Source organism: Salmo trutta, chromosome 3, assembly GCF_901001165.1.
Source record: "Salmo trutta chromosome 3, fSalTru1.1, whole genome shotgun sequence".
NCBI lineage: Eukaryota > Metazoa > Chordata > Actinopteri > Salmoniformes > Salmonidae > Salmo > Salmo trutta.
In genome coordinates, this window is record NC_042959.1 from 20,950,870 (window position 1) to 20,961,466 (window position 10,597).

Here is a 10,597-nt window from a genome sequence, read left to right on the forward strand (position 1 = left end):
TTTATAAACCCAGGGTCGTTACAATACTACACTATTGGAATTTACTCGTTGCATTACATTTAGCATAGCCTACAACAAGCAGTGGTCATTTAAAAAGCACAAAAATAGATACATTATTAATAAAATCCCAGTTAATGCAGCTTTAAGCACGACAGTGATTGAAGCTGGGAATAACATAGACATAGTATTTTCGGTGCGCTGCGGCTTTGCCTGAGTCTCAACTCAGCTCAACAGACAATGCGACTCTGGTGTGCGTGTGCAGAATGCCGTACATCGGTCCCTACACTGTTGCCAAAAGTTCTTCTGGGATTAAAAAAAGACATTGCTCCCTCTCTCCCACGAGTCCCCCCCCCTTCCCCCCGTGTTCCTCTTTTCAGTATGCACTCATTCACTATGATGCTCGCCTAGCTGAGAGGAGTTTCTTGTGCCCGGCTCCCCTTGTGTGCGTAAAACTTTCTAATGAAATCCCAAATTTATTTTTGACCATTTTAGAATTCGTTCTACTTAGGGTCAAGAGGGATTCAAGACACTCAAAGAACTTTCCCTGCAAAAGAAAACTTCAGGTATGTCAAGATTCGTTTTTTATCTTTTTGGGAAATCACACCCTGGAGCTGTGCCAAAATCAATTGTGGATAAAAACATTTGTAAAAGTTTTTCAAAGTTATTTGGTAGACCTCACGCAAAAATGTCAAAAACAGTGGGTGCAATGGATTTGTATTACTTTCTAAGGATGTTGGGATGTGCGCTTTAATTCCTTTGGGGAAGGTAGTAGATGTGATTGGTTTAACAAGTACCTTTCTCTCTGTGAAGAATCATGGAGCCCAATTCTACGGCGGGGGGGGCTGAGGAAGAGCACCATGGAAACTACTCACCAAATCCAGTAAGTCCACTTTAGAAAACAGAGGATGACATGAAAACTAATTGATTTCTGGGACTCATTCTGCTGTCTACAAGTGCATCTTGCAAGAGGATTGGGGTACCATACCTCATGGATTTAATTAATAATTTCTTCAATTCTTACCCATTTATATCAGAATAGAATAAAATAAAATACCTATCTGCCTGTAAATGTTAACCCATCAATCCTGCATGCCATAAATCAGATATAGTTCTGATTTGGATACTTTAAACATCCAGAAGGCCTACCAGTAATAAATCCATCTGCAAATAGCAGGATGCTTTTTTAAAAAGTGTATTTGATCTTACAACAAAGCCATAGAAAAAGCTCTTAAAAACTCCACTTCATTAAGAAAGTGACATTCTTAAAACCCCAGGGGGTTTCACTGACCACTGGGGATCTTTCTTGGGCCTCTCTATGCTGAGAATCAGTGTTTTACATCTGGCTGTCGTCGTGACCCTCCAGCTCGGCTGCAGCTGTTGCTCCAAGCAGGAAGGTCAACCTCAAGGAGGAGAGCCCTCCCAAAGAGGACCACCAGGGTCATGACGAAGGTCAATTTAAGGAAACATGATGGGACAGGACCATCGCGGAGGAGCGTTGCTACAGCGGATGTCATGCTGTTTTGGAAAATTGCATTTACTCGATAAATAGGGAATAATAGTCTTTATGTAAAAAGAATCATGGCGCTTAACCTAAAAAACATGGCTGATTATAATAACCCAAAAATGGCTTTCTATAATGACTTAGAACCAATAGATAATGATTGACAACATCGTGGCAAGGCAAAGTCAGACTGGGGTGATTCTTACCTTCCTTTTCTCCCTCTCTTTTTTCCTTGTGCCAGTCTGCAGAGGCTCCGCCTGGAAAGCACGCCGTGTCAGAGGCCTTGGAAGAGGTGCAGGAGGAGTTGATAGAACATCAACCTCTGGAGCAGGAAGACCTGAACTTTGAGAAATGGAAGCCCAAGCCCAAACCTAAGAGGACGCTCCATGAGAAAGCAGGCGACGTGAAGACATATCTATGGAACGCAGAGACCAGAGAGTTCATGGGCCGCACTGGGCATAGCTGGTGTAAGTAGAAGTGCTCAGTAGTAGCAGAACTGCATGTTGTGCTTGCATATCATATCACACAAAAAATTCCACCCCCGAGATAACAGCTATAGCGTGTACATTAAGTAGTGCTCAAAACTGCAACATTAGGTCCACTGACACATTGGTACTTAAGCTCTTTACAGATCCATTAACATCTCTCATTTGTAATCATTACAATGTTAATCGCCAATGGTTGAAGCAAAAGTGGTGGTTTCATGGCTTATTGTTTTTGGATGATGGGCTGGGATGGGCTATAGCTGGGGGGGGGGGGGGGGGGCTCGTTCCTCGCCTCTGCTCACTGGACTGTGAGTGTGTGTGTCCCCGAGCTTCATGTTTACATAGGTGCACAGACAACTCTGTCCCGATGTGGACAAAAACAAGGCTGCCTGGGGACGGATTCCCGGCGGGAGTGCGCTGTTCCGGGCCGCGCACTGGCCAGGAATCACATTCCTCATATCCCTCACCTGGCTTTCCACTGCCTCTTTCCCAAAGCTCCAGTGAACTCTGCATTTGACCCTAGCGTGCTCGCAGCCCACGGTCACAGGCGAACACATAGGGAGTAGACAAGTTGGGGGGGGGGTTCGTAAAGAGAAAAAGTTGTCAAATTTCGTTGGCTGTTCGGCGCAGTCGTCAGACAAACTTTCTTGGCAGAGGCTGTTTCCTGGGGTTTAAGAGGCTGTTTCCTGGGGTTTCAGAGGCTGTTTCCTGGGGCTTGTTGAATCAGTGATGATGGAGCAGGGCTCTTGATCCGACAGCCTTGTTGCTATGTGACACGTTTGGGTTTGAACTCTACCATACAAGAGCGGTCCAAGGGGCCAAGCTTTGAAAAATGTCTCAAGAAAGAGCATGATCCTCCTGAAAATGTCAGAAGCTGAAAACTTGCTGTTTTTTCATCATCATGCCCAGTAATACAGAAGACAAAAGGCCAGGCTCAGGACAAGGAGCGATAGTTTCAGAAAGCAATGTGTGCACACTTGTGAAGGAATGGGGCCCCATGTGCCCCCTGGCAAGAAAGGAGAGGGGACTGAGTTTGAAGTCTGTGATGTGTCTCCTGTGTGAGAGGAGTGTGAGAGGGGGACACATTAACAGAGTGGGGTGATCGGGGCTACTTGGAGCTGGCCATGGCTCTATGGCTGCAAAAGACCGTCACTACGATGGCAACCGGAGGTTCACTGTGTTCCTGAGTGAAAGGACTGCTGGGTGAATTCTCACTGAGCTCAAACAGTAAGGCCTTTGTGGGCTCAGGGGACGCAAGGCTGGCTGCAACTAGTCTCCTGTGAAATTGCCTGCACAGTAAAAGCCTTTAGTTTAGGGCACGTTTGGGTTTGATTAGTTGCTAATGGACTGTTAATTGCAATCTGGGGAGAACAATGGCAGTTCCCAGGGTTTTATTTTTTTCACATAGTTCAGATAATTTGAATGAGTTTGTTAACAAATATATTTCGTAACAAAATACAAACTGATTGGAGTGATTCCCATTTGCAGACATGGAGAGACAACTATTTTTATTGGTTTAATTAACACAATAGTGAGCATCCTGAGCAAAGCCATTAGGAGTGTCTAGACAGCCCAGACAGTTCCAACTTCCAACATAATAACAGGGGATTCTTGATACTTCATTATATAGGCAACTCAAATCAAAGACTTTCTGTTCTGATGCTGTGCTTGTAGTCTTTCCAAATTACGCTGATAGCCATAAACACAACTGTTACCCTCACCGTTCTTCTCATCATCTCCATGAAATTGAGTTATAGTGACTGGTTTGAATTCATTCTCTTTATCTGCCATCCATGTTACCTCCTTCTAGTTCTGATCATCCTCTTCTACACGGCACTATATGCCTTCCTGGCGGCCATGTTTGGTGCCTGTATGTGGTGCCTCATGCTGTCTATCAGCCCCTACCATCCAACCCACAACGACAGGGTGATGCCACCAGGTAAATATAAACTCTAACCCACAACTCCCTAATTCTCTGTCATTCTATCCCTCTATCACTCCTCCATCCTTCTATCTGTCCATTCTATCTGAACGTAAGCACAGTTGACTGTCTATGGGTTTCCTTTGGCAGGTATGACGATGTCCCCACAACTGGATGGGCACTATGAGATCGCCTTCAATGCATCCGACCGCAAGTCTTGGAAGAAGTATGCAAAGCTAATGGAAGAACAGCTAAGACGTGAGTCAGATACATGATGGAATAGTTGGCATTTGGCCAAACTTGAATAGAAACATGAATTCCACCGTGACCATGACATTACCATGTAGATTCAGATGCTACTTTTAGCTGTACAAAAATGCGGGAGTGTGGTCTGAAAGTTAGCTGAGGATAGTGTTTGTTTGTGTTGGGTCCAATGGGATTCAAATGTTGGGGACATGTTGGGGAATGTTGGGGGTATGACATTGAAGCAGAACAGGCACACAGTAAGTTAATCCTCTCCCCCTACCTTCCCTACCTTTGTCCCATGCCCAAACCGCCACTGGGAGAACTGCATGCTGGGAAGGGAAAGCCTCTTTGTGGGCAGAGCGTATCCATTGAGTTCTGCTACATTTTTCCCCTTCTTCAGTTCCCCGCTTTGGTCAGGCTGCCTGAATCAGAGGCCTGGCGGAACAATTGGTTTATTTATGGGAGTCCACCCCTCCCCATCCTCCTCATGTCCCTATTTTTCAACATTCTCCATTTCTATTTTTTCAACCAGTTGCACTCCATACAGTAGCATATACCATTCTTTAAATTATCAATGGTGTTTCAGTGCTAACCATGAACCCCCCTTTCAGCATACAATGACGCCGTACAGGAGCAGAGGAACATCCAGTGTCCGCAGGACACGTACTTCATGCAGGATGAACAAGGGGAAAGTGCAGAGAGGAAGGCGTGCCAGTTCAAGAGGTCCTGGCTGGGCGAGTGCTCGGGACTCCAGGACCCCCACTTTGGATTCTCCCAAGGGAAACCCTGCATCCTCCTCCGAATGAACCGGGTAAGACACAGCTCAGATCAGATCGTAGAGATCTCCCCCATGGAGGACCCATTGTTATAACATCATTTTGATGAGAAACAATGTTGTAAATCTATGCATATTTCTAATTCACAGTGGTTATCTTCAGTTTTTTACCTAGCGATAATATTAAAACGTTCAAAATGGGGAAAATAAAACTATATGCTACAGTAGAGTCACAGGAACGCTGTAATCATATCACAAGACCGTTTTTATCTGCTCCTCACAATGGCCACAAGATGATGCTATAGAGGGATAGCCTGATCCCAGATCAGTTTGGACTGGTTTTGCCAACTCCTATGATCGTGCCAAGCACGCTTGGCATGACAACGATCACAGGAGTCATTCTCCCAGCACAAACAGATCCAGGACCACACTATCCCTCTATAGCATCAGTCACCTAACATGAACTTCATCCTAAAGCTGCATATATAATCAGTGTTTGCTAAGAGATAGTGTTATCTGTGTTATAGACGTAAAGTAGAGTTTATAGATGAAATGGAGGATGCCATTGAGGTAATCTGAGATAGATACAGACATTTCAGTGACATCTTGTGGCCATTGTGAGGAGCAGATAAAAACGGTCTTGTGATATGATTACAGCGTTCCTGTGACTCTACTGTAGCATATAGTTTTATTGTCCCCATTTTGAACGTTTTAGAGTGAAACCTGGTGGGGATGTCCAAAATTAATATTATCGCAGATTTACAACATTGTTTCTCATCAAAATGACATTATAACAATACAAGGGTACTTTCTTTGCTCTCATTCCTTTCCCTGTAGATACTGGGCTATTTACCTGGCCAAGGCACTCCCGTAAACGTGACCTGTGGAGTCAAGGTACAGTAACAATCAGCATTCTTCCCTCCAAACATCATCTCTTTGTAACTGAATATCATAACTGCTTTAGTCACCAAAATATAACTCACTAGGTGACCTCTCACTCTTTCAGAAAGGTGCGCCAGAAAGCTTAGGAGAACTTCAGTTCTTCCCAAAAAGCATTTTCAACCTGATGTACTACCCTTACTATGGGAAGCTGAGACATGTAAGTGAGGATTTTCAGCATCATGACTTCCACTGTTTCTCTCATGATCTAGATTATATGCATGATCATAGTGACGATAGCCACTCAAGTTGCTTGTGTCCCATATCCCCTCTCCCAGGTAAACTACACAGCGCCGGTGGTGGCCGTGCGTTTCAATGGGCTGCAGTATGACACCCACATTGTTGTAAAATGCAAACTCAATGGCAAGGGCATCATCAATGATTCGCCTACCGATCGCTTCCTAGGCAGTGTGTCTTTCTCCTTCGATGTGGGCGCATAGTAGTATTCCCCATGCTGAATGCTGTCCCCATGACAACCAGGAGACAAGAGAATATAGGAAAAAATCTCATTATGTTGAATCCTTGTTTTGCATAAAATAGTTGACCAGCTTCTCTCTTCTCCCATTCCCTCATGTACTCTAGTACCTTTTGCTGAAAAAAAGCAATAATTTGGAATGTTAATGGATCATAAGCACACACACACACACACACACACACGACACAGACACAGACACCTCACCAATAGTCTTGAGCACAAGCTAAGTATAGAAACTGAATATTACCATTGAATACTTAGCTAGATTAATGCCACTAGCTAGGTTTATGAAACACAAGGCTCATCTCACAGGTAGTTAGTCTCTGTAGCTATGCAATTGATAATTTAAGACATTATTAACAGACATAAATACCCACTGTACAATAAGGATAAGAGGAACATGTTAAGCACATTTTGATTTTAAATCAAATTGTGTACTAATTTCTTTTGAGTCTGTACCTTTCAACAGCATATCTATTGTATTTTGTAGACTCCAAGGGCTACAATATGAAGAATGGTGAAGGCAGGACACTTTTACTTACACAGTAAGATAAACAGTAAATGACTAGGTTACATTTCAATAAGATAAACAGTACATTACTAGGTTACATTTCAGTAAGATAAACAGCAAATGACTAGGTTACATTTCAATAAGATAAACAGTAAATGACTAGGTTACATTTCAGTAAGAAACAGTAAATGACTAGGTTACATTTCAGGTTTTCTTGTTTTTTGATAGCTCCTTATTCTACATTTATTGATAATATACATTGAGTGTACAAAACATTAATATTGAGTTGCACCCGCTTGCCCTCATAACAGCCTCAATTTGTTGGGGCATGGACTCTACAAGGTGTTGAAAGCATTCCACAGTGATGCTGGCCCATGTTGCTCTAATGCTTCCCACAACTGTGTCAAGTTGGCTGGATGTCCTTTAGGTAGTGGACCATTGTTGATACACATGGGAAACTGTTGAGCGTGAAAAACCTAGCAGCGTTGCAGTTCTTGACACAAACCGGTGTGCCTGACACCTACTACCATACCCTGTTCAAAGGCACTGAAATCTTTTGTCTTGCCCATTCACCCTCTGAATGGCACACATACACAATCCATGTCTCAATTGTCTCAAGGCTTAAAAATCCATCTTTAACCTGTCTCCTCCCCTTCATCTACACTGATTGAAGTGGATTTAAGGGATCATAGCTTTCACCTGGATTTACCTGGTCAGTCTATGTCATGGAAAGAGCAGGTGTTCTTAATGTTTTGTATACTCAGTGTATGCTGCCATTTTGTTTTCTTTTGTATGAACACAAGACTGCTACTGAGACTGTAATACAGCTGGCTGACTTTGATCTCTATATTAGCTGATGGAAAGTAAGATCTACTGTGGAAACCGACAGAGGTCACATTGTTGCTAAACTTGTATGCCAGTCTTGCACGCTCTTCATGAAATAACAGGCTATTTTGATGTAGGCCTAGAATTAATCCTTGTTATTGTACCTTTGCTATGATTCTACTAAACCTGGTATCCATGTATTTATTCTGATATATACTATAATAAATACAATGTTGATAAGAACAATGCTTTTTTTCCCCATAGGAATGTATTATATATTTTTTACATGCAACTCTTACGTTGAAGGTTGTCAAGCACAGTACATTAAACATAACTTATTACACATGCACAAACAAGATAAAGTAATGACTATCCTTCAGCCATCATTCTCTGAAGGTCTACTTTGTCCAGATATACACTCCCCTACGTATTTATTTGGACAGTGAACCTAAAATTACTCAAGCATTTTGGATTTGAGATCAATCGTTTTTTTTATGAGGCGACAGTACAGAATGTCACCTTTATTTGAGGGTACTTTCATATATATCGGTTTTACCGTTTAGAAATTAAAGCACTTTATGTATCTAGTCCCCCCATTCGAAGGTGTCATAAGTATTTGGACAAATTCACTTATAGTGTATTACATTTAGTTAAACGTTAAGTATTTGGTCCCATGTTCATAGCACACAATGACTACATCAAGCTTGTGCCACTATGTAAGCTATTTATGCTTCTGTAACTCTCACTCATCATTATTCACGATTCATTCATGATTATCCGTAATCATGGTAGCATCCACATTAATGTTGAAGTGTTCAGGAACATATTCTATTCTTATTTACAATAAAAGTGACAACAAAATTACACAACACATTCTTTTCCATTCATTTCTATTGTGCAAAATATAATCCGGACCGAAACACAACCAAAACAAACTGCAAATGCACCCATTGCCATCCAACGAATTTGAAGAGTCTTAAGCTTGATATACTCATTGCGTGCTAGGAATATGGGACCAAATACTAAACTTTAGACAAAATGTGATAGACTAAGCCTAGTCTTGTACTATAAAGCGCTTTTAATGGAGATTCTCCACATGCTTTTTAGTCTAGTACTAGACGTAGTCTGTTTCCAGGAAACCGACTCTATAAGTGAATTACTCCAAATGCTTATGACACCTTGAAATAGGGGGATTAGATAAATAAAGTGCTTTAATTTCTAAACGGTAAAACAGATATGAAAATACCCTCAAATAAAAGGTGACATTCTGTACTGTCACCACATATAAAATAATTGATCTCAAATCCAAAATGCTGGAGTAGAGTGACAAAATAAAAGTTTTAGCTTCACTATCCAAATAAATAAGTAGGGGTGTGTATGTTTAAAGGCATTGCAGAATGATTTATTAATTTTATTCATTATGTTGATATGGTACAATCAATGATCAAAACTGCCTAAAGACATGGAGACTCAAGCTAAGAAATATTAAAATGGTGAGCGTTATGCCAATTCATATTGTTTAATAAAACCACTGTAGCAAATGTTAAACATTAAATTATATTGACTAATTGAACAATGTGTATCTGTCATTATGTACTATAAACATTAAGGAATTCACACAAAATCCAGAAACAAATGACATGATTTGACACCTCAAGTATAAAACCACATCGTATCAAGTCACATTAAATGACATTGTTTATTTGAGGCTTATTGATGCTCAAAACACTAAACAATATGGGAATCCAACCAATCCATTGGAGAGATTAAGTGTCGATCTACCCATTGAACTTCCATAGGGATAGGCTCATATGACCTTAAAAGGAGAAAGAATATGGGCACCTACTAATATACCATTGATGACTGCACCCATAACATAGGACTGGGACGTCCATAATGACACCCTATTCCCTTTATCGTGCACTACTTTTGAACAGGGCCTATAGAGAATACATTTCCTTCATAAAGTATTCACACCTCTTGACTTTTTCCACATTTTGTTGTGTTAGTCTGAATTTAAAATGGAATGAATTGAGATTTGCTGGTCACTGGCTGACACACAACACTCCATCATTTCAAAGTGGAATTATGTTTTTTGAAATCTTTACAAATGAATTACAAATGAAAAGCTGAAATGTCTTGATTCAATAAGTATTCATAGGAGAAAACTGAGGATGGATTAACAACATTGTAGTTACTCCACAATACTAATCTAATTGAAAGAGTGAAAAGAAGGAAGCCTCTACAGAATACAAATATTCCAAAACATGCATCCTGTTCGCAACAAGCCATTAAATACTGCAGAAAAATTGGCTAAGCAATTTACTTCTTGTCCTGAATACAAAGCATTATGTTTGGTGCAAATCCAATACAACACATTACTAAGTACCACTCTCCATATTTTCAAGCATAGTGGTGGCTACATTATGTTATGGGTATGCTTGTTATTGTGAAAGACAGGGGAGTTTTTCAAGATACAAAAATAAATGGAATGGAGCCAAGCACAGGCAAAAATCCTAGAGGAAAACCTGGTTCAGTCTGCTTTCCACCAGATACTGGGAGATTAATTCACCTGACAGCAGGACAATAACCTAAAACACAAGGCCAAATGTACACTGGAGTTGTTTACCAAGAAGACAGTGTTCGCTGAGTTACAGTTTTGACTTAAATCTGCAAAAAAATCTACAGCATGACTTGAAAATGGTTGATTAACAAAGATAAACAACCAATTTGACATAGCTTGAAGAATTTAGAAAATAATAAAATGGGCAAATATTGTACTATTCAGGTGTCGAAAGCTCTTAAAAGACTTACCCAGAAAGACTCACAGCTGTAATCGCTGCCAAAGTTGCTTCTATAAAGTATTCACTCAGGGGTGTGAATACTTATGTATACAGAACAAAAACATAATTGCAACAT

At 40.9% G+C, this 10,597-nt stretch overlaps 1 protein-coding gene across 1 annotated transcript; it reads left to right on the plus strand.

The window, feature by feature from the left end:
* The first annotated feature begins 403 nt into the window (after positions 1–403).
* LOC115170049 (protein ATP1B4) lies at positions 404–7,033 on the plus strand. The gene is made up of 9 exons (XM_029726291.1): positions 404–563; positions 811–880; positions 1,743–1,968; positions 3,797–3,925; positions 4,058–4,165; positions 4,765–4,964; positions 5,766–5,822; positions 5,935–6,027; positions 6,146–7,033. Exons 2-9 carry the CDS (start codon positions 815–817, stop codon positions 6,305–6,307), a joined length of 1,041 nt encoding a protein of 346 aa, XP_029582151.1. The 5' UTR covers positions 404–563; positions 811–814; the 3' UTR covers positions 6,308–7,033.
* Positions 7,034–10,597: the final 3,564 nt, after the last annotated feature.

Bases quoted from the DNA above. Each gene is read 5' to 3' on its own strand.
- LOC115170049 (XM_029726291.1), top strand. From the start codon at position 815: ATGGAGCCCAATTCTACGGCGGGGGGGGCTGAGGAAGAGCACCATGGA. The intron at 5,823-5,934 runs GTACAGTAACAA...TCACTCTTTCAG, and splicing joins ACGTGACCTGTGGAGTCAAG to AAAGGTGCGCCAGAAAGCTT. The intron at 6,028-6,145 runs GTAAGTGAGGAT...CCCCTCTCCCAG, and splicing joins ACTATGGGAAGCTGAGACAT to GTAAACTACACAGCGCCGGT.